This window comes from Anolis carolinensis, chromosome 3 (assembly GCF_035594765.1).
Source record: "Anolis carolinensis isolate JA03-04 chromosome 3, rAnoCar3.1.pri, whole genome shotgun sequence".
NCBI classification, from domain to species: domain Eukaryota; kingdom Metazoa; phylum Chordata; class Lepidosauria; order Squamata; family Dactyloidae; genus Anolis; species Anolis carolinensis.
The window spans coordinates 109,363,990-109,389,017 of NC_085843.1; the positions used below are offsets into that span (position 1 = coordinate 109,363,990).

General features: G+C 39.9%; 1 protein-coding gene across 3 annotated transcripts in view; it reads right to left on the minus strand.

Annotated features, from left to right (window-relative positions):
* Positions 1-554: 554 nt before the first annotated feature.
* Positions 555-25,028, minus strand: part of LOC100551599 (regucalcin) — a 28,175-nt gene continuing 3,701 nt past the window's right edge. The window contains exons 2-7 of one of the 3 annotated variants that reach the window (XM_008107117.3): positions 19,996-20,161; positions 19,013-19,195; positions 12,040-12,255; positions 9,828-9,965; positions 8,340-8,494; positions 555-3,228 (exon numbers count right to left, since the gene is read on the minus strand). In XM_008107117.3, the coding sequence (XP_008105324.1) occupies positions 3,178-3,228; positions 8,340-8,494; positions 9,828-9,965; positions 12,040-12,255; positions 19,013-19,195; positions 19,996-20,158 (906 nt within the window). In that variant the 5' untranslated portion in view covers positions 20,159-20,161 and the 3' untranslated portion in view covers positions 555-3,177. Of the gene's footprint in view, positions 3,229-8,339; positions 8,495-9,827; positions 9,966-12,039; positions 12,256-19,012; positions 19,196-19,995; positions 21,774-25,028 lie in introns of those variants that run through there. The other 2 variants (XM_008107118.2, XM_062975343.1) reach the window with 2 other exon arrangements.

The window sequence follows — 25,028 nt, forward strand, 5'->3', positions numbered from 1 at the left end:
CAGCTGTTCCTTATGAACAACTGTGTTTACATCCCGTGTTTAAATCCACTCAAATATATCCACAATACCATCCTCTTTATCTTCTTTTCATTACAACAGGCACAAGATTGCCTCCCATTATTTCCAAATCTAATTTTGTTGGTATGGACATGAGCCAGCTGCACAAGCCATTTCATTCTCAAGAAATCTAATTGAATTAATCAAGGGAATTAAAATAGAAATCATTACTAGATGACCTTTTGCTGGGTAAATGTTACAAACAGCTTCACTCATACAAATAACCAAAAGGTGGCATTGATCTTGGCTCTGATCTTCTCTTCAAATCTGGTCCCTCTGTTTGTGCCAAGTCCCCACAGGATGGAAATATGTGTACCTTTTAGACTAAAACTCCCCCAAATCCTCCAGCTAGCATGTGGAAAAAAGTAAAACTGAAGCAGAGGAGGATTGAGATATCGTCCAAATACACAGGCTAGGCTACCATTAATACTCACCTTAAACTGGCTCAAGCATTGGAATTCAGGCAATTTAAGATGAAACAATGAATACACAGATAGTTTTTTAGATTGTATATGCTATTTATTAATCAACTTAATATATACAGTTATCGACTGCCTTAGGGAGAATTACAGAACACAGAGATACATGATCTAAGAACAATGTTGCGTGTTGTTATGCGTCTTCAAATTATTTCCAAATTATGCTGACCCTAACCTCTGTGGGCCAAAGGGATAGCCTTTGCGGGCCATATGTTGTGCCCTAAACTGGGCATTCTAAGGGATTTTTTTTCATGTCAGGAGTGGCTTGAGAAACTGCAGGTCACTTCTGGTGTGAAAGAATTGGCCGTCTGCAAGGATGTTGCCCAGGGGATACCCTGATGTTTCTAATCTTGTGGGAGGCTTCTCTCATGTCCCCACATGGGAAGCTGGAGCTGACAGACGGGAGCTCATCCTGCTCCCTGGATTCAAACCACTTACCTTTTGGTCAGCAGTCCTGCCAGCACAAGGGTGCCCAAGGTCACCTAGGGTAAATCTACACTGCAATATTTATGCATTTTGATATCACGTGAACTCCCATGGCTCAATGCTATGGAATTGTGGAAGTTGTCATTTGGTGAGGCACCAGCACTTTGGTAGAGAAGACTAAAGACCTTCTAAAACTACAACTCCCAGGATTTGAATCCTGATCTCTAGAGTCATATTCTAACACTTCTAAAATTACAAGTCCCAGGATTCCACAGGATTGAGCCATGGCAGTTCAAGTGATGCCAAACTGCATTAATTCTACAGTATAGGTGCACCCTCAGTGGATTTTCATGGCAGGGTAGGGATTCAAACCCTGGTCTCCAGAATCATAGGCCCATTCTTAATCCACTATGCCATTCTTTAAGTGTACTGTATATCTCTTCTGCTATAGAATCTACACTTCTTCAAATCAGCATCTGGCATACATTTCTAGCAGGCACTCTATAACGTGCAAATGAATTTATACTTGTTTTTATTAATCTATCAGATAACAAACACACCCTGTGCAGCCTAACTCAATATCCAACAAGAACTCCTTGTCTTAATTTATCCTCTTCCTCCCTGAAATCATGTTTTTATACTTTATTTAACCCCTCATTGTCTGTTCATCAGCCTATCAGGAGCAAATTTTATTTCTCTTCTGAACAAGGCTACTTTTCATTTAATTAAAAATGAATTTAGTTATGCTTTTTATATTTGTTTATTTTGCAGCTGAGGTTTTTTTTTAATCAGTTACCAATCATTACTTGGGGCTTCTCTGCTAGCTATCTGTTTCATGCATGATATGGTTGAATTGCACCTGGTTAGTTGTCAGGGTTTTATATATTCAAGTTTCCCTGGGTTATCCCTTGTTTATATTATATTTTTGTTTTGAAAGCTAATTGGCTGCATTCCCAGAATCAATCCAAAGACACAACTGCTTGCTAATTCTTTTGACCCTGTAAATCCAACACATTAATGAACCTAGTGCATGTACTGTATACATATTTTATTGATACCTTTTCATATTAATAATCTATGCAAAGACTGAAATGGGTAGAATATGTATATAAAATACTGTGTTTAGCATGTGACTATTTCCAAGCTCTACCTGTCCCCTTTCCCAAAGGCCATTTATCCCCCAAGTGCCAAGGAAACGTTGCAAGACACTTCCTCGGGCAACGATGGAGAGGTAAGTGGGTGCCTACATCTTTGGGCCCTTTCCCCAAAAAATGCAACTGCCGACAAAACGGGCGAGGGACATGTGGGTATTCAAATCCCCTCTCAGCCATGAAGACCCACTGGGAGATCCTGGGCAAGTCACACACTTTCAGCCTTGGAGAACTTCTGTAATACATTTTCCTTAGTAGCTGGAATCTCCCTGAAGGCATGTAACAACAATCTGCAAATCATTGCAGATTCTAGGGAATGCTATAGGTTCATGTAGTTGACATGGTGATCCTGAATATTTCTCCATGCATGTCTAGGTGGACACATGTCTGCTACAGAGCTTGGAAAGGTTATTGCTTTGACCTACAAATCCCAATATCCCTAAGCCAGCATGGCTAGTGTCAAATTGACTGAGGGGTCTGAGTGCTATAGTCCAAAAGAACAAATTGTTCAAGGTCTGCTATACTTCCTGTAGATCCAATGAAATGAACAAGACTTGGGCTGGATCTACACTACAGTGAACTGCATTGAATGGAATTATATGCATCTACACTGCATTATATGGCAGTGTAAATGGAGCCTAAATTATATTTTAAAAATAATGGTGCTAATATAATTACTAATCCTAATTCAGGATCCAATTAAGTGTTTCTGTACATTGAGAGCAAAACCTCCACAAGCACATCATTTTGAACTGTGCAAAAATCAGCCACATTATCAGGGTTTGGATTCAAAACCAGGACAATAATACCAATATAATAATATCAAGGTTGAATTAGTTTTCTGGATGAAAACTTCCCTTCTCATCAAAGTTGTTATTTACCCTATTAAATAAAACCTGAATCAGTCACAAAGAAAAGAAAATAATTACAGAGCAGCAAAATATGAAAGCAACATCAGGATTCAGTAGAAAAATACTCTATATGCATTTAAACTCCACTCTTCCATTCTTGTTCATTTTTGTTTCTGGATCTGTGTATCTTCATCAATCATTATGAACAAACACTTAACCAGCAAAGTAGTGCTGTGGGATTCCTTTCACTCCCAGTCCTGTTATCTGTTAAAGGACAAGAAATAGATCATTTTTATTATGAACAAGGAACATCTGGCAATCCACCTAACCCTGTATGTAAGATGAAGGACAGGTGCTACTTAGTCTTTTGCTTCAGGCAGCAAAATGTCTTTGGACTAGGATAGCCCTGTGTCCTTTATTGTAAGGAATGTCCCCTGTTTGAGGGTTGGAGGTTTTTTCCTTTTATACAGATTTTTACAAATCTAAAACCCCCACATTTTAGGGGCCTTTCTTAAAGAAAAAAAGTATAATACCTAAATGTAGACAATATGCAAATGTAGACAATATTTGCATATTTTATACATAAATATTTGACTAAATTAACTGAAATCAATTCTTTGTTTTGGTATTTCAGTAGAACACAAAGTTGCTAATACAGATATCCTGGTTGTCAGCTCTGCATGACATTATTTATTTATTTGCTTACTTACTTATTTTTATTCCGCTTTTCTCCCACGTATGGGACTCAAAGCGGTGTACAAAAAGTAAAAGGACATCTACATAATGCAGAAAAAAATCATCCCATCTACCCAGTCATCCCACCCACCCAACATGTAAACAATAAATCCAAACATTGAATAAAACACAAGTTACATAAATATAAATAAACATAAAAATAATCACATATAACATTATCATTAAAAACCCTATGCTGCAGGTCACTGAGGCTATCCTAACCAATTAAAACATTAAGCATTAAACTAAACAACAAAGAGCTCCAAGTCATTGTCCATATGAGTCTTGTCTGGCTGAGATGGCTGCTATTGTATGTTGTCAGGAAAGGCCTGCTTCCATAAGAAAGTTTTCCCTGGGGAGCAGAAAGCCAACAACAAGGGGGCCGAATGTGCCTCCTTGGGAAGGGAGTTACAGAGCCGCGGGGCCACTCTCTCGTCCCCACCAACTGAACTTGTGATGGTGGTGGGATCGAGAGGAGGGCCTTTCCCAATGATCTCAGGATTCGTGAGATGTGGTCTTTCATGAATATAAACTGCTCCTTATTACTATTTTGAAAGCTTGTAGCTATATTACTGACCTATCTTGTTCATTTACTTAGAGGATTTGCAAATGTCACCTTGGGCCTAAGGAATCCACAGGGGAAAAGGGAGACACATCTCCAAACACTCATTGGATGGCTGCATTTATTTTGGGAAAAGCCCAACACGTTTCAGCCTATGTACATTCCAGTAGCCTTCTTAAGGGGCAATATCTCATCTAACTGCAAATATTTCTGTAGCCAAACATTGCATTTCATTTGCTAGATAGAAAGAAATGTAAAAGCCTAATTGGTGCGTACATTTATTTTGTTTACTCAAAAATTATTTTATTGATGTATTTTTGGTCACAACACTAAAAGATGGCTAGATCTTCTGTTGGTTGGTCTTTTAACAGAATGTATTCAGCTGATTTTCACACCATTGTGAAAAACTAGGAACCTTGTTATTGCAGGAACCTTTAGAACAATAAACTGAACACTTGTAAATTTGCATCTTCGTTGGTGGTCAAGAACATCTTTGTGTGTGTGTGTGTGTGTGTGTGTGTGTGTGTGTGTAGTTAAAGGTACAAACTCTTTGCAGTGAAAGTTTTGCTAGAAACTCTCTGTCCCTTTCCCTTTTTCTCTCTCGACCACCAATCGCCCTCATTCCTTTTCTCTCTCATAAGCTAGAGGCAAGAGCTCTTACAGGGGCTGCCAAATTCCCAACAAGTCCTCTCATTGTGTAACGGCATTTTGATTTAGCCAAAAAAGTGAGACACTGGCAAGAATATTTTCCATCCCTATGGTACCGTGATGGTGTGAAGAGCGTGGGAAAGGAGTTTACCTCCAGGACACGATTTCCTAATTGGCCTCTTACGCTGGTGGTGGATCTGAACTGACACATTGCCCAGAATGCTCCAGTCCGCCACTTGGCACACCTGTATCTGTAATGCCTGTTTTACTGAGAGGCATGAATTGCCAGGCACTGGCAGGGAATGCCTTAGAGCAGGAGGCTCCTGGGGGATCCACACCAGATCCGGACCCCATCAGCTGTTTCATGAGGATCACCCAAGCCTCAGGCACATAATCTGCCAAGCCCTTTCAGGTAGTCACACCTCCACTGCATAACTGAAGCAAAGAGTGAAGAAGGTGGATTTCAAACACAGACCTGTGGTTACTGAGCTAGATGTTGTTAGAGACAGGAAAGCAGTGTGTCCATTACAACACAAAATCTTGTGGGAAGTCAAACACATCCTGCACAAGTTTATAGTCCTCCACAAGGAAATAGATGGGCAGATGAGTTAGCTGGCAGGGAAAGTTCTTCCCCCATTGCCCTCTTTGTCTGGCCTTCTCTCTTTCTCTCCTTTTGTCACATAGAATCATAGACTAATAGAGTTGGAAGAAACTACATGGACCATCTAGTCCAGTGGTTCTCAACCTGTAGGTCCCCAGGTGTTTTGGCCTACAACTCCCAAAAATCCCAGCCAGTTTACCAGCTGTTAGGATTTCTGGGAGTTGAAGGTCAAAACAGCTGGGACCCACATGTTCAGAACCACTGATCTAGTACAACTCCCTGCCATACAGGAAAACCACAATCAAAGCAGCTCCAACAGATGGCCATCCTGCCTCTGTTTTAAAGCTTCCAAGGAAGGAGCTTCCATCACACTCCAAGGCAGAGAGTTCCACTGTTGAACAGCTATATGGGCAAGAAGTTCTTCCTAATGTTCAGGTGGAATCTCCTTTCCTATAATTTGAACCCATTGCTCTGAGTCCTAGTTTCCAGGGCAGCAGAAAAAACAAGACTGCTTCTTCTTCCTTATAACTTCCTTTCACATATTTATACATGGCCTCCTGTTTGTTAGACCGAGACTTCTCTGGGACATGCCTCTTTTTATTCAGTTTCCTGGCCACATGGCAAGCCTTTGAGTCTTCCAGTTCTTCTTCCGTGAGCATGGAGAGAGACATGATGTTTCCACAGAGACATATAGATAGATAGGCCCTAACATTCCTTTATATAAAAATATAGTTCTCTCAATGAAGTAATTTGTAATTTTTAAAGCTCTGCTCTTGTAATTTCTTAAGGTCATTTGCTCTATTGCTAACTCAAGAATCTTCTGATCTGCCCAGACTGCTGTTGTTGCTGCTGCTTTATTTTTTAAATGCTTTTGAAATTACTCAACAGGAAGAGGTACAAAGAGATTGTCACTTTTTGAGTACATGGATGGAGAGGGGTGGCTATGAAAGAATAATAATTTATCCTTCAAAAGCTACATATCTTGTTGTATTATCTGCCATGTCCATTAATGACAGCTAGGAACCCAAAACTCAAAGCAAGTGGGATTTTTTTCTTTTGGTCACTTTACATCCACCCCTTGGTTCCCCCCACCCCACCCCACCCCCGCATTTCACCTCAGCAGACTATCATGATAGGGAAAGGTCTCCTTGCCTTAAGTCCCACAATGGTAGAAAGGCAGAATATAACATAAATTAGATAATGAAATGAAATTAAAATCAATAGGAACAGATTCTGCTTGCCAGAGGTCTACATTGATCATTTGCAGAGGGCTTCTAACAGTAACTCATTCAAGACTTTTCTGAAATTATAATGAAGGCTGCATGTTGCCAGGGTCGGCACTAGGTAATTTTCAAGTGTAAGCAAGCAGTATTTTTGTCCCCCCCCCCCTCCCGAAACCAAGTGCTTCTTCACTTTTTCCCCTGCCTCCCGGCCTGCTTGCCTCCACTTCTCTCTCTGCCAGGCTTCCTCACCCTCCCACCACCCCTCCAAAGCCAGGAGGGGAAAGAGTGAAGGAGCACCCATCCAGGAGGTGGGCACAGGAGAGGTCTTCACCAGGTAGTAGCAGAACCCCCCTCCCTTTCAAACAACCCCTTGAGGGTCTGCTTTGGAGGGAGAAAGTCCCCACTCACCAGGATACAGGCTCCTACTCTCAGCCTCCCTTCACCGCCTCATGGGAGTGCCTCCCCGCCAGGCCGCCACTGTCCCTACCACCACCAACTCGCCTCTACAACCAACTGAGCCTCAGCTTGCCACCACTGCTACAGCCGCTCAGTCTCCCCGCGGCCGGTTACTCCTTGCTGCTCTCTCGGCTGCTTCACGTGGTAACAGAACAGTGGAACTCGCGGTGTGGGGAAACAACAGAAGTGGCTGCAGAGCCTTGCGGCGCAGGGATAGGTGCTCCTTCGCTCTTCCCCCCCTCCCCCTGGCTTTGGAGGGGCAGTGGGAGGGCAAGGGAGCCGCAGGCGCTTCTGTTGGGTGCTCATTCACTCTTTCCCCTCCCGGCCTTGGAGGGGCAGTGGGAGCCTCCCACTGCTCCTCCAAAGCCAGAAGGCGGCGGAGCGAAGGAGTACTCATTCCCGCGCCACGAGGCCACGGCACAGGAAAATAACAGAAGCGACTGCAGGGCCTCGCAGCACAGAGATGGGTGCTCCTTCGCTCCCCCCCCCCGGCTTTGGAGGGGCGGTGGGAGGGCGAGGGAGATGCAGGTGCTTCTGTTGGGTGCTCCTTCACTCTTTCCCCTCCCGGCCTTGGAAGGGCAGTGGGAGGGTGAGGAAGCCCGTCAGAGAGAGAAGCGGAGGCAAGCAGGCCAGCTTGGAGGCAGGCTAATTGCACTCTCAGAGGTGCCTCAACTGCGCCCCCTAGAGGATTGCGCTTTGCGCAATTGTGTAGTACACATATAGCTTGAACTGCCCCTGCATGTTGCCCATCCCCAGAGTAAACTAGAGAACTTTGGAAAGTTACTTTCTTTGGACCACTGCTATCGTTATGCATATGTTGCTCATCAACTTATGAATTTTATAGAGTTTTCTTAAGCAAGGAATACTCAGAAGTGGTTTTGGCCATTCCTTCCCCTGAAATATAGCCTACAGCACCTGGTCTTTATTGTTGTTTCCCATCCACGTACCAACCAAAGCTGACCCTGCTGAACTTTCACCTATGGCTACTAGCTATGCTAGCTAGAAGAGCCAAAACATCATTTCTATCATATCTTAGAAACTGAGCAAATTGCAGCTAAAGAGTATTTGCAATCCTCCAGGAGGAAAAAAATGAACATTGATCTTTATGAAATATTGCACTCATTTCCAAAACTAAACAAGACCTATTTACCTTGAAAATTTCTCCAGCCCGAGGCTCCTTGGCTAATTTGACCTTGTCCAGTCCATCATAAGCAGAAGTGACATACATTTCTGAATAATCTTTCCCTCCAAAGCAGCAAGATGTGATTTTGGAAGCTGGCATTTGCACCGTTTGAATTCTTTTTCCTGCATGAAACCAAGTAATAGGGAAAATACAGCTGTTGGTCCAGCCACCATGCCACTCAAAATCCCTTTTCACATACGAATTACATTAAACAAGATATCCTATTCGCATGAACTGAAGATTTTTTTCTAATTTTTTGTAATCACAATATAGGCAGAAGGCAAGGCTAAAACAGGGAGACAAGTTGCTAATCAATTCTAAAAACATCAATTGGTGTCAAGGCTGAACATTTCTTATATATGTTTTAGTGCATTTAATCAAATTAGGAAAATGGAGTATATGAGTATAACAAAGACTCAGTTATCTGAACATTTTACAGCACAAACTAGTACAGTTAGACCTCGCCATCCACAGATTCTGTATCCACGGATTCAACCATCCACAGCTTGAAAATATTCCCAAAACAAAAATCCCAAAAGCAAACCTTTATTTTGTCATTTTATATAAGAGACACCATTTTACAATGCTACTGTATAATATAATGAGGCTTGAGGATCTATGGATTTTGTCTGGCCCCTTTTCACCTCACTTCTTGTCCCTGTGATAATTGGATTTTGAAAAAAAAAATGGCTTGTTGTGGAAACAGGAATTGATGAGAAAGCTCTGGTGGAGACACCTCTTCCAGGAGTGAAGTTCCCTCCCGAGGGATAGATTTCTCTCACTTCCTGTTGTCTCATCCCATTCTTAACTACGAGTCATTTGTACGTCGAATGTTTGTAACTCAGGGGCCGTCTATATTTGGGACATTAAAGCCATTTGAGATTTTAGTACACATTTAAAAGGAGTTATCCAAGATTGCATCTTTGTGTATGTTCAGATGCCATTTGTTGGCCTTTTGGTAGTGGTTAGTATGATAGACCATGATAGCTTTGGTTCAAATTCCCATTGAGCCATGGAATTATTTAGGTGATTATCTCTTCTCAGCCTGACCTGTTCATAGGATTGTTGTGGGAATGACAATGGTGTGGAGAAGGATCTTGAGCTCCTTGCAAAAGACATCAGGAATAAATTACTAGCATGTTAAAATGCAAGTTTAGTCCCATGTTATGGAAACTAATATTGTCTCCAAATGGGAACTATCAGCTGAAAAGCTCTCAAGGCCCCTTCCACACAGTTGAATAAAATCCCACATTATCTGCTTTGAACTGGAATATATGGCAGTGTGGACTAAGATAACCCTGTTCAAAGCAGATATTGTGGGATTTTCTGCCTTGATATTCTGGGTTATATGGCTGTGTGGCAGGGCCCTTAGTTGCACAGACGCCAGGTCTTCTCAGATGGGAATCACATAACATTGCTCACTTGGATAAGGCAGAGTTCTCATTAATCTTTTACCTGTTTCGGGGTCAATACGGATCACTCGTCCACCATCAAAACAGGCCACCCAGAGTTTCCCTTCTGTGTCGATGCACATCCCATCAGGCATTGCTTCTTCTTTTTCCAGTTTATAGACAGGTTTGCAACTACTACGATCTGCATCAAGAATAAATTGGACAGGGGTACATAAGACAATGCAGCACACACACACACACACACACACCCTTGTACTTTTTCAGTTTTTTAAAAAGCTCTTGGAGTCGGTGTTTCATTAGAGAGATCCAGAAATTGCAACTTTATTCTGAATGAATGCATTTTATTGTTACGGTCACAGACCAAGAGTGTAAAACTTTAAAACATTAAAAACAGAGGTTTTTTTAAAAAAAAGTGTTAACATTCAGATTAAAAATTCACAACATTAAAAACAGAAAGTCCATCATACAGAGTTGATCTACTCAACTTCATATGTGACACCTACAAAAACTTTATTCTCAATTCTGTCATAATTAAACAAGGACAATTTAATATTTGGAACAAGACTATCAAGAAATGGATCTTAGGAGAAAAGAAATCTAGAATACCAAATAAAAAATACTTTACACACCAGGAAGAACCGGGGTGGGGAATCCCAAATTTAGAACTATACTATGAAGCATTCCAGATAAAACCACTATTTGAAAATATGAGAGAGAAAAGAGATAAATGGTTTAAGATAGAGGAAGGAGTTAAGAGAGAGGCAAGCTTTGAAATCTTTACAAGGAATTTGGAAACAAGTATTAAAAGAACAAGAGGTCCCAGAAAATTGTCATTAAAAATTTGGAAAAAATGGAAACCTAAATGGATGTCAGGAACATCAAAGTGGACCCCAATTGAAAGTCTTTATGAGAATGAGTTTGATTCTTGCTGGTGGAAAGAAATGAAGAACAAAGGATACTATAGCATTAGAGATTTATATGATATGAATGGCCATCTCATTCCTATAAACAGAATAATAGATAAGATGGGAGACAAATATTGGATTAAGATATGAGGGTTATATAAGCTGAAACAAGGAAAATATGGAGAATGTATAGTTAAGGAGAGTATGATGGAGGACATAATCAAGAAAGTAATAAAAAAAGAATGAATAGAATGATGATATATTAGATAAGTGAGTAAACAATATAGAATGGAAGTGGGTGGAGACACGTGGTAATAGACAAATGATGTGTAGATATCTATTTATGTATTAAATGTACAATCTTCTCACAACACAAAATATAAGATAATATCAATAAAATATATATATTTTTAAAAGAGAAAATTTTAAAAAATCTGTCATAATGCCTTGTTTCCTATGTAGAAAGGAGCAGGCAATTATGGCCAGATTAAAAGTCTGCTGATGAAGTGGTGGTTATAACAGAGCCTGGGATAGTTAGGTTTTGGACTGCAAACTCCAGAATCCCTTGGGAAACTATAGGTGTTGTAATTCAAAAAGCTACTGCTAATTCTCGGAACCTCTGACATATAACTTTCATTTGTATAAGCAATAAAAAAGGTTCTGCCAGTTGACAAGATGTTTCTTTTCTCCATCTTCGTTAATTTAGTTCCCAAAATGGAAAAATGCCAACATTTTGTCCCTACATGATAGACAGAAATTTGGAGGTGCAACATTTCTAAAAGATGTATCTCTATAGCGTAAGAAGGAGCCCACGGTGGTGCAGTGGGTTAAACCACTGAGCTGCTGGACTTGCTGACCAAAAGGTTGGCAGTTCAAATCCAGGGACCAGGGTGAGCTCCCGCTGTCAGCCCAGCTTCTGCCAACCTAGCAGTTCGAAAACATGCATATGTGAGTAGATCAATAGGTACCGCTTTGGCGGGTAGGTAACGGTGCTCCATACCTTGGAGGTGTCTATGGACAATGCCGGCTCTTTGGCTTAGAAATGGAGATGAGCACCAACCCCCAAAGTCAGACACAACTAGGCTTAATGTCAGGGGAAAACCTTCACCTTCAGCATAAGAAACCTACACTGTCATAAAACCCTTAAAATAACAATTTTAATATAATTCCAATTGACGAAAAACACAATTTAAATTAGCATTTTTATTTGTAGTTCTTCACTCCCATAGGAGTCCTGCACACTTATCCCCAGCAAAGATGGTGACTGAAATGCATTGTAAGTCTATCGATTTTCATCTACAGTGTATTTCTATAGATGCTAAAAGAAACATCTGATACAAGCAAACATACCAATTTCTCCAGTGCACACATCATAGTTGAAGGCATGTACAGCATATGTCAGGCTGTCAATGTAGAAGAAGGTCCTATGGTCCAGGGACCAATCCAGCCCATTGGAGATGTCTACCTGCTCTATCTGTTTCATGACACAACAGTCAGGAGGGAGAGTATAAAGAGCCCCTTGGTGCCGGGCCCTGACCCCAGGCGCTGTCTCTTCAGCCATGGTACCTAAAGGATGGGTGCAGGAATAGTAGTCAGGTTATTTCAGCTCTGTTTAGGAGAGTTGTGTTGGATTGCACAATACAGTCTTTTTAACCCAGCTTTTCCAAATCTGGTGTCCTTCAGATATGTTGGACTACAGTTTCAATGCATCCTCCCAAAGGCTTCTAGTTCAATAACTCTAGTTCCCCCAGCACATTATAGTGGAAAGTAATTGTTTTCTTACAAATTGTTAGGAGGGAACTTTTGATATTGTTTTTCATGCCTACCAGATCTATCTCTGTACTTTCTGACCTTCTCAGAGACATCCCTAAGGCAAGGTCAAAGTGTAATCTTCCAGACATTACTGGATTGCAGTTCTCAGCATTCCTTATCATTGGTTATGTTAGCTGCATCCGAAGGTAGTTGCAGCCCAAGGCTGTCTGGTGAATAAATGCATTTTTCTCACACCCCTCTAAAGCTTTGAGCAAGATTTCCCATTGCAGATTCTTTGTTGGCAAAAAATGGTATTTGATTTATGTGTCAAATGTCTAACTTTTATTATAAACCAAGACAGACTTCCACAATCTGGTGCCCTTCAGACTATAACCTCTATCACTCCCTGGCCGTTAGCCTTGTTGGCTAATGCTGATCAGACTCGTCCAAAACCTCTAGAATATTGCAAGTTGCATAAGATTGCTCCAGATATAGAACTCCACAGTTATAAAAAAGGGTTAAAACACTTTCGACAGATTACAGCAAAAGTTAGACTTTTCAATCTGACCTTTGCCCTAATGGTTTCTTTTTAACTAAATTTATCTTGGATGGCTCTCAACTCTTTCATGAAGCGGCTAATTGCACTTATATGTTATGTATTTTAGTTAGATCAACAACTTCACATTTTAGATCTTTTTTCAAAAGCCATTCTCTGGAAAATGCTATCTAGTCTTAGCAGTTGTTACTTTTTAACTTGGCATGTTACTTCTAAGCAGAAAACTTTTCAATTCTCATTAACATTTACAATAGTACTTTATAATTATAAAATAAATATATTCTCTCCACTTTTCATCCACTTTCTTCTACAGATATATAAAGAGTTTTGAAACTTAGACAACACTGTGTAAACACACAAATAATCCTTTCAATTTGTTCTTATCACAGCCTACACTGGCACAAAATGTTAAGCCAGATTCATCTATATCCTGATTTACTGGTCATCAACAAACATGCTGTGTGAGCAGTCCTTCTAGATCTCTCCTGTAAGATGGAGAAATTAAAGTCTCACTGCTAAGCTAACAAGGAATGTTCAAGAGTGGCAGAGGTTAACTATATGTTCAAGCCTTAAGTGTGTATTATTTTCAACATCTAAAATTTCTTTAGATTTAAACATTACTTTAAATTTAGCAAAAAATGTTTATTTCTGCTATTTTGGAATGCTTCACAAGAAACTGTCTGATTCAACTAAATATTGCCAAAGTTTAGTATTGCTTCCCTGTGTCATATAATGTGGGAAAGTTCAATGGTTATCCCTTTTCAGTTGTATGCATTACAACATATCAATTTAGGATACATCTTTTTTAAAAAACAAATTACATGAATGTGGTATTTGACTAAACTCAATGTGGCTAGATTACATGCACTCATGTAGAACGACTTGTGTTCCAAGAATGGAAAGATGGTTTAATGAACAGAAGCTCTCACTGCTTCAGCTATTCAGGAATACGTGTTTTACAGATATTGGTCAATATTCTAGATCTTAGTTAAGTATACAGTGGACCCTCCAGGTCTGCAGAATCTGGATCCACGATTTCCAGCAACCAGATATGATTACATCCCATATTAGCAAATGGTGGCAGTAATATGAACACAGACACTGTGAAGCATGCACATTCATGTTGCCAGCATTTAATAATATGTGGTGTGATTTATTTCTGGAGTGGCTCTCAAAACGGAACCTCCAGAAATACGACGGACTTGCTGTACTTAACTATCTTTATATAGCACAGCAGGTTAATCGCCAAGCTGCAATAAATCTTGCCAACTGGACATTTGAGAGTTCAAAGCCTGGTTCAGAGTGAGCTCCTGATCTTTAGCCCGGCTTCTGCCAACCTAGCAATTCAAAAACAAATGTGAGTAGATAAATAGGAACCACAATAAGAGGGGAGATATTTAGGCTCCACGTTTAATCAGAAAAAGGAGGAAGTTTACAAACAAAGAAAGCTCTTCAGCAGAGAGATGGAGCGACACCACCCCCCAGTGGCCAGAACCTAGCACAGCCTCCAAAGATGCCAAAAGATAGGAAAGCCTGTATCTCTATCTGTTGTCTGTCTTATCATTGTTATAATCAGCATTAAATGTTTGCTGTATATGTGTTCTGTACTCCGTCCTGAGTCTCATTTGGGGTGAGAAGGGCAGAATATAAATACTGTAGATTATTATAAATAAATAATATAGTTTTGTATATGTCAACCTTGTGTATATGTTCAGGACTGGTTTGGGGGCAAAATTAAGGATTTTGATATGACCTGTAGATAAGTCAAGGGTCATTCTGCAGAGAGGAGAAAGCACCAGTGGGCTTCAAGGTGCCAGTCTAGCACCATTTCTACTGGGCCTTCAAAAAGGCCAAAAGCAGCACCATGGTGGAGAGAGTTGAGGGGGTAAGTCGTTCTTTTAGGTTCTCCCACAACAGCTCTCATCTTTTGCCACTCTATTCAGATAGGCAGATGGTTGGATAAGTTAGCCAAGGTTTTGGGGTGACATTTTGACTAAAATATTTAGACTTACACACAAGTATATATGTTAAGTAGTGCCTCTCAAAGCAAACACTATTACTCTGCCATTTTTCCCGATACCATTGAATAAGTTAGGAATTGTGAGCATTATTCAGATACAAATGCATAACTTTAAGTTCTGCTTTCATAACTGCAATCATGAATTCTAGCTGACAACTTCAAGAAAATATACTTTTGGCAAAACGGTCAGTTTATATTAATTTATATATCTATCCCAGGCTCATACCTTATTTACCGTATATACTTGAGTATAAGCCGACCCGAATATAAGCCGAGGCACCTAATTTTACCACAAAAAACTGGGAAAACTTATTGACTCGAGTATAAGCCGAGGGTGGGAAATGCAGCAGCTACTGGTAAATTTCAAAAATAAAATTAGATACCAATAAAATTACATTAATTGAGGCATCAGTGGGTCAAATGTTTTGAATATTTACTGTATTTCAAAGAAAAACAGTAAACTAACTCTATAAGTGGAAAAGCAACAATAACTTTATAATCATCATCATCAACAACAGCTTCATTTGTACCCTGCCCTATTTATCTCCCCCTGGGAACTCAGGCCAGCTTCCAACATAGTAACAGGTAAACATATAATGCCTACATAAACAATGCAAGGCTAGATATAGATCTATCTATATATATAAAAGAGTGATGGCATCACGGCGACTCACAAAACAACAAAAGTACAGGCCCCGCAACCACGAAATTTGACAACACAACCCATCACCCATGCCTCCTGGTTGATACAACAAAAAGAAAAGAAAAACAAAGTCCTAATTAGAGGGAGAGCAATAATTTTTTTATCCAATTGCTGCCAGTTTAGAGGGCTAATCTCTGCCCACTTGGTTGCCTAGCAACCAATTCAGCCAAAGGGCAGCCAGGCTTCAGTTAGGGGACAGGCAGATTTAGGCCTCACTTAGGCTTCTTCCACAGATTATATAATTTGCACTGGATTATATGGCAGTGTAGATTCAAGGCCCTTCTACACAGCTATATAACCCATTTATAATCTTATATTATCTGCTTTGCACTGGATTATCTTGACTCCACACTACCATATAATCCACTTCAGTGGGCATTTTATACAGTTGTGAAGAAAGGGCCTCATATAATCCAGTTCTAAGCAGATAATATAAGATTATCAATAAAGAGTAGACTCTCACTTATCCAGCATAAACAGGCCGGCAGGATAAGTGAATATGTTGGATAATAAGAAGGGATTAAGGAAAAACCTATTAAACATCAAATTAGGTAATCGTTATACAAATTAAGCACCAAAACATCATATTATACAACAAATTTGACAGAAAAAGTAGTTCCACGCGCAGTAATGCTATGTAGTAATTACAGTAGAGTCTCACTTATCCAACACTCGCTTATCCAATGTTCTGGATTATCCAATGCATTTTTGTAGTCAATGTTTTCAATATATCGTGATATTTTGGTGCTAAATTCATAAATACAGTAATTACTACATAGCATTACTGTGTATTGAACTACTTTTTCTGCCAAATTTGTTGTCTAACATGATATTTTGGTGCTTCATTTGTAAAATCATAACCTAATTTGATGTTTAATAGGCTTTTCCTTAATGCCTCCTTATTATCCAACATATTCGCTTATCCAATATTCTGCCAGCCCGTTTATGTTGGATAAGTGAGACTCTACTGTACTGTATTTACAAATTTACCACTAAAATATCACAATGAATTTAAAATACTGACTACAAAAACATTGATTATGAAAAGGCAGACTGCGTTGGATAATCCAGAACATTATATAAGTGAATGTTGGATAAGTGAGATTCTACTTTAATTTGAAATAATTACTGGGATAGAATAATGCAGAACAATATAATCTCTAAAACCAGGACAGTAAATAAACAGGAATTCCACACAGGAAACAATCAGGGCCAGCTAACACCTCCCAACAAAGTATTCCCATCATCAAAGTCTGGCAAATCCTTTGTTTTCTCAGGGCCACAGACAGTAGAAGCACATAAAATATCGCAAACAACACCACTCTGAAAACAAGGGAATTCCAGACAGGAAAGAATCAGGGCCAGCTAACACCTCCCAACAAAGTATTCCCATTATCAAAGTCTGGCAAATCCTGTTTTCTCAGGGCCACAGACAGTATAAGCACATAAAATATCGCAAACAACACCACTCTGAAAACAAGGGAATTCCAGACAGGAAAGAATCAGGGCCAGCTAACACCTCCCAACAAAAAATTCACTCAGGGAGGAAACAGCCAGGCTTTAAAGCTGCAAGGCCATTACATCCTAATCATTTTTCCTAATTGCAGCATTCATACTTGCCTCCAACAGAAAAAAAAACCATTCACAAATATTGTATATTCACAACCTTTAGGAAATAATATCCCCTGACGGCGCAGCGTGTTAAAGCGCTGAGCTGCTGAACTTGTGGACCGAAAGGCCACAGGTTTGAATTGGGGGAGCGGAGAGAGCCCCCACTGTTAGCCCCAGCTTCTGCCAACCCAGAAGTTCAAAAACATGCAAATGTGAGTGCATCAATAGGCACTGCTCTGGCGGGAATGTAACGCCGCTCCATGGAGTCATCCCACATGACCTTGGAGGAGTCTACGGACAACGCCGGCTCTTCGGCTTAGAAATGGAGATGAGCACCAACCCCCAGAGTCAGACATGACTGGACTTAACGTCAGGGGAAAACATTTACCCTTTATCTTAACTACCACCAATTCCTCAATACTTTATTTCCCATACCACCAGACTTCGCCACAGCAACGCGTGGCCGGGCACAGCTAGTCATTATATATACTAATTTCACATGTGTATTTCCCCCTGAAACCTTTGCAAATCCTCTTTCTATGTGCATTTTCCTCCTGCAATATTTCCAAGCCCTATTTATGCGCATTTTCCCTCTGCACTTGCAAACATATGAGGGTAAAATTAATATAAAATTCATATATAAAATTAATGTATACATATAGGAACAGATATACAGGTACATGGTAATCTCTAGTTATCTATATTTACATAGGATTTGCAAAGACCTGTAAACATATGAGGGGAAAATCCATATATTAATGTATTTGTAGGGGGAACATCTATATAAATATTTAGAAGCACTGGGGCATGCATTTACCCAAGGAAGAAATGCAAGCAAAGCCCCCCTAAAAACAACTTTGTCCTCTTTTCTCCTGCCCTTTCCCACCTCTTTTCTTTCTCCCCTTTTCAAACTCTAAAAGTAGCCAGAAAAGGCTTTTTAAAACTTCTCTCCCCCTCCCAAAAAAGCCCACCTCATTTTTGTTTCCTTAGGAATAAAAAGAAATACACACCTTCTGTTGCTCTCTTTTCCCTCCTTCCCTCCCTTTGGACTCAAATGTTCTTGCAATAGTAGTAGTAGTAGTAATAATAATAATAGTAATAGTAATGAATCATGAAAATTTGCAAGAATTTCTTTTTCTTCTCCCCCTTCTACCCATACAATCTGGCTTGCAATGGTTTCTCTCAGTCTCCTTTCGCTTTTGAAAACATTTGCTTCTTGTCTCTGTCATTCTCTCTCAAAAAAAATAAGATAACCAGCCTGAGAGGAGAAGCGAAGAAGGGAGGTTTTGGAAAAGAAAACATACTGTGGCCTCCAGGCTCCGCTGCTGGCTTGACCTTGGCCCAATATAAGCCGGGGGAGGCTTTTTCAGCTCATAAATAAGGGTTGAAAAACTCAGCTTATCTTCAAGTATATATGGTACTCTGTTACTCATCTCCTTCCTTCCTTCCTTCCTTCCACCTCCCTCCCTCCCTCCCTACCTACCTACCTACCTCCCATTATACTTTTTAGAAACCCGTTGTTTAAAAGTGGGATCTGTATAGAGTAGATACATTTTCAATGTTGTGCAATTTTGCACATAATACTCTATTTAAGGCAGACTCTGTGCTCAGTCGATTAGGAATGTCTGAAGTGAGAAGTGAGCATATAGTATTATTTAATATTTCTCAGATATATACATACCTGCAAAATACCTCCCCATTGGGTCTACTTTTCCATCATTGAATCTGTTGTTGGGCTTATCTGCTTCTAGATCAATGATATTAATAAGGTTCTGATCTTCCCAGTCCAAGAAGGCAAATCTGGTTCCTACTGTGATCACGTACCCTCCACACTTTCGAAGGGCTACGGAGCCAACACGGGCATCTGCAGGCAGGACAGACATGGGGACATTTCAAATGCAAGACTACAGTAATCGCACAATGCATGGGAGCCAGCATGGTGTAGTGCTTTACATTTTGTATTACGACAACAACATATCTTAGACTCCTTTCCTCTTGACTCAGAATTGGATTTCTTTATCTTTTATTGATACTTCTCGTGTTCCCATTTTTGGTTCAGTTTGGAAACATTATTTTTGGACAGTTCCCCAGGTACTAAGGCCAGCACGACTCAATATACCTATTGCTACAAAAAGAATCTGAATTGCTCTGACTCTTGCGTCCTGTTGTCAAACTAGTGGGCTGCAAAATTTTGCAATAAAGTTCTCTAAAAGGGGGTAAAAAGTGGACTTTACTTCATGTGAGGCAGCCCGGAAATGGACCAACAGCCTTTGTGTCATGAATTTTGAAGAAAGTGTGGCCATTCCTCATGGGACTTGGTTTCCAGATCTTTTATTATTTTAATTTCCATTAAGCCATAAAATCCACTAGAGAATTTAGACCAGTAACACTCTCTCAACCTAAGGAAATAGAAAATCTTCTATGAATAAATCTTGCCAAAAAAATTGTAATGGGATACCATAAAGCAGAAAAACTGAAGGCACATAATAGCAACAATAAATACTCAATGCATGCATAGATGTATTCTTAAAGACAGCTTGTTATCTGCCTCAGTACCCAATTGAATTTTATTCTGCCTTCATCCCTTAAAGTCTGAAACAATTCTCCAGAATACTCTAAGCAGACTACCAAAGGTTGCAGGTTTAGAAAAAGTATTGTTCTTACCCACAGGCACACACTGAACTTCCTTGGTGATTGAATTCCAGCAGCAAACTTTCTGCGAATTGATATCCACAAAAACAAGAGAATTCTGTCTTTCTTCCCAGACAGGGCACTCTCCCATCCTGTTCTTGTCTTTCACAATAGTCTCAATTTTAATGGAAGACATGGTCTAAAAGAGAGAGAACAACCAAAGAGCCCTAGTAAACACTAAGAGGAGTGCAATTAACCTGTTTTCCCTCCCACGGTGGGACTTTCTCAAAGATACCTGCTTCAGCACTCAAGCTTGCAAATTAAGCCTATGTTTGCTTTCTAGTACTGAACATAAAACACATTACATGCAAAACATGGAGACAGGAAAAAGACTGTTATGAGAAACAGATGTCTTTCATCATAGAGCATTTTCTTCTAAAAAAAGAAAAGCTAGAGCTAGAAACTATTTTGGGTCAAAATGATCTAGCTACGCTTGCACACAAGGTGGTAATCTAAAGTCTGACTCTATTTACCTCTGTTGTACCATTAGGAATTGTTCACATGGGAAATTTATTTTCTCAATCCTGCAAATAACTATGCAAAAAGAATATCCAGTGTCCCATTTAAATAGCCATTACAGGCAAGACAAAATTCTGGAAAAAATTCAGCAAAACAGAGACATGAAACAAAATACTAAGAAGAATGTTCAGTGCTATGTGACACTTCTTTCTAAACTAGTTTTTAAATCAAACCAGACCATTAAATGTGTGCTGATTGGCATCTATATTGAAACAATAATATTATAATAATATACGCTATGGCTAACATCATCAAACAGATTACAGTTTAAGAGCTTATTTTAAAGACCTGCAATTGTTGATGTTATCTGCAATTGAAAGTTGGTTTATTGTAGGTTAGACCTAGTCAGCAGTCACATGAATCAAAAGACATGTCCTAACTCTCCACTTTTCACAATAGCCTGTTCTGCAACATCAATCATGCGGAACATAATTGACCTTTTAGAAAGGAAAGCAGGAACGGGTGGATGTCAGAAGGATGGCAAAAATATAAAGGAGAACAGCAAAGATTCACAGATGAAAATAGTTCATTCCGATTTGTCACCAAGGCATCAGAACATACATGTACATTCACATAAACAGGTCCAAACAGCCCTGGTGATGCCACGGGGCCACTCTCGGGGTGTCATCACTAGGAGCATTTCCCCTTCAAATATGATTTCTGCCCCCATGGAATTTTCTTTCATTCTGCAGGTTTCTTGCAGATGTTGAAAACTGTTTACTGTGATTGCAGTGCCCGCCCCTATGCCCTGACCTGTATTTCTAAATGCTCAACAGATATTTTGGGTTTCTGCAATGCTAGAAATTTCATGGAGGGCAGAATTCTTATTGGGGGGGATGTTCCATTTTGCCTTACTCCCTGTAGATAGATCCCCAGACCACTCAGAAAAATGTTCTGTATCTAGGGTTATAATATTGCAGCTGGGACATGTCTCTTCACATTTCACGGCTCAATAAGAAAAAAAGTCATTGATTTGTCCCATTTATCCCTTCCTGATGATAGTCTGCCTTTCTTAGCAAATCTATCATACCATCTTGAGAGCACTCTGTTCCATCTGAATTTAAAAGTGCAGCATAGTGAAACCTGATTAATGTTTGGATGTGAAGTCACTTGGGATTTCTTGGTAGAGCTAGAAAATAAACTTATCTCAAATCCTGAAGTAGGATATTGGATTCACTGAGCTGGCTGGACCAGCAGTCTATGAACTTCATCCCTTGTGGGGGGGGAAGCAGGGGGAATAATCATCTTACCATAACAATTGATTCCTTCTGTTTTTAAGGAAAACTTATAACATTTTCAACCCCATCAAGCACAATATATTTTAATAATAATAATAATAATAATAATAATAATAATAATAATAATAATCTTTATTTTTGTACCCCGCCTCCATCTCCCCAAGGGGACTCAGAGTGGCTTACATGAGGTGAGCCCAGTCAACATTGTAAAATATAATCACATTAAAATGCATACATAATATCATAAAACAGACTAAAACAACAACAATTATAACAGCATAGCAGTTGTGACAAAATAAAAACAATCTCGATCTGTTGTGACTGTGCCTTCGGGGATTATGGTTGATGGTGATGGAATTCGAAGAGGAAGAAAAAACCCTCGTGATGAGGGTTCACTGGAGGAGTTGCGCAGGAAGCGACTTAGAGAGCTATATGGGGGATCTTCTGAGGAAGATTCAGATGGGGAGATGGATGCTGAGGAACAGGTGGTGGCTGGGGAAGCGGGCACTGAATGGGCACAGCCACCGGAGATGTCTGGGGATTTGGGGCCTATGGATACTTCTGAACCTGGGGTTTCTGCAGGAGCTGATCCCAATTGGGATGCTTGGAGAAGGGAGGATGGTTCTTTAAGTGTTCATGGGGCTAAGTGTGGGCAGGATGATTGGGACTCCGACGAATTGCTAGGTACTCCAGATCCACGAGCTCTAGCTGTGTGGAGTTCAGACTCTGAGTAGATTTGGAACACCTGGTGTTTGGGTGTGAGTGTTTGGTCACCCAGGAGGAAGGGGAATAAAATGGGAATGTTTGGCCACTGCACTTTGCGTGTGGCAAGGTGTTGCTGAGGCGCCATTGGGATCTCTGTGTTTCCATGAAGACTGGACTTGGACTATGATTTGAATCTGCTGATATCACCTAGCTTGGCTCTCGCTGTGTCTTATCGTGGACCTGTTTTGGATGACTGCACCCTCTTCGGACTTTGGATTGAATTTGACCTGGCTTCTGTCTACACCCTCTGACTGACGGCTACTCCCGGCTTCTGACTATTGGTTTGTCTTTCGGAATTTCTGCTGCCTCCTGACCTGACCTTGGATTCCTCTGACGACGGCTATTCATCATCCCTTTGAGGCTTTCGGCTTATTTGCACCGTGGAAGCAGCTTTATTGCTTTTCTAGTTTGTTTATTTTCCAGCAATTAACTCTATTTGTTTTCCAAAGCTGAATTGAAGCGTTATTTAGTTTTTTATTGAATGCCAGCATGGGAAATTAGCGTGGCTCGTTTTTGAGTTGTTATTGTCCAATCTACTCTCGAAACACTGAAAAGTGAAGTGTTTCAAGGATATTTCCTGTGTTTATGTTATTTTCTGGCTTATCTTCGGAATAAACTCTGTTTTGTATGTTAACTGGCGTCTGACTCTTGACACGATCCAACAACCAATGATCCTAAAATAAAGTCTATTTCTAGACATGGATGGGCGGGCTGGTGCAACTCACTTTTGAAAATAGGGCTAATGGATAAAGTGCATAAGTACGATGAGTAGGGTGAGCAATGTAAGATGGAGAATAATATATTTGGGTAGAGGATAATAGTAAAGTACAAGGTCGAGATTATATGTCCTAATTGGAGCCAGGTTATTTAGGGGATTGTCTAGTCAAATGTATAGCAGAACATCCATGTTTTTAGTTCTTTATGGAAGATGGACAGGGTGGATGCCAACCTAATCTCCTCAGGGAGGGAGTTCCAGAGCCGGGGGGCCACCACCAAGAAGGCCCTCTTGCTCGTCTCACCCAGCTGTGTCTGTGATGGGGGCCTCCCCAGAAGATCTTAGAGAGCACGCAGGTTCATAGGGGAAGATGCGGTTGTGAAGACAGGCCAGTCCTGAACCATTTAGGGCTTTATAGGTGATAACCAGCACCTTAAATTGGGACTGGAAACTTATCAACAGCCAGTGGAGCTGTTTAAACAGGGGGGTTGACAGCTCCCTGTAATTATGGTGATCTATTGAAATTGCATAATTCTGGATGAATAAATAAAGACCACCCACAGGAATGCCTATTCTAAGCGTCGCTAAAACAAACTAAAACAGGTGAGTCTGACAGTTCCCATCCCATGTGTAGATAAGCACCTATGCTGATAATGCACAAATATCTATAATAATACAGAAAAATAATGTATGTGTATACACTCTTGTAACAATCCCAAGAAATGTAATACAATTCAGGTTTCTACAACTCTATATTAAAGTAATTCTCTTCAAACTATATTGCATATAACAAAATTGCTTTCAGGATTTCATAAACAAAGGTACAATATCCATGTCATACTCTCACAAGGTATACTATATCAAAAGTAACTAACAGACAAAAAGAGACAACCAAGTCCATATTATTCCTGGAGTTGCATAGAATCTTAGGCCAGAAAACAAGTGTAATCAATTCTATCATTTAGCCCCTGAGGAGTTAATGTTTGTAGTTTGAAAATCCAAAAGGATTCTCTTTGCAGAAGAAGTTTTTTCACATCTGCATTTGGTCTGGGTAATACTTTTTCTAAAGCACAAAATTTAAAGCTATGGTACGCATGGGCTTTTTCATTAAAATGTAAATACAATGAAGAGTCGGTGGTTCCATTCCTTATGCGTGAACGATGTTCGTTTATCCTAGTTTTAAGGGGTCTGGTGGTTATTCCAATATATATATCTTTCATTTGCTCATTATAGTACTCCACTTAAAACAGAGCCAGTGCTACTTATAAGAATGTAAGTAGAGAAGCGTGTTTTTTTTTCATTTTCTTTTTAAAAAAACTTTTCCTTAGTAGTGTTAATATGGGAGTTTCATATATCTATTGTGTATGTTATTTTTACTCCTTTATCTAGCATGCTAAGCACAATAAAATTAAGACAGACACAACACCCGAGGAAGTGATAACGAAACAAGGGGAACAACCCGGGAGACCTTGTTGTGTTCCAGTTCATGGCGTTGCGAAGCAAACGAAGAATTCCTTTGAATATAGAAACTGTTATCTTGGACACTGAATATTTTTACTACTATTGACATTGGCCCAAGATTCTACACAACTCCAGGAATAATATGGACTTGATTGTCTCTTTTTGTCTGTTATTTACTTTTGATATAGTATACCTTGTGAGAGTATGACATGGATATTGTACCTTTGTTTATGAAACCCTGAAAGCAATTTTGTTATATGCAATATAGTTTGAAGAGAATTACTTTAATATAGAGTTGTATAAACCTG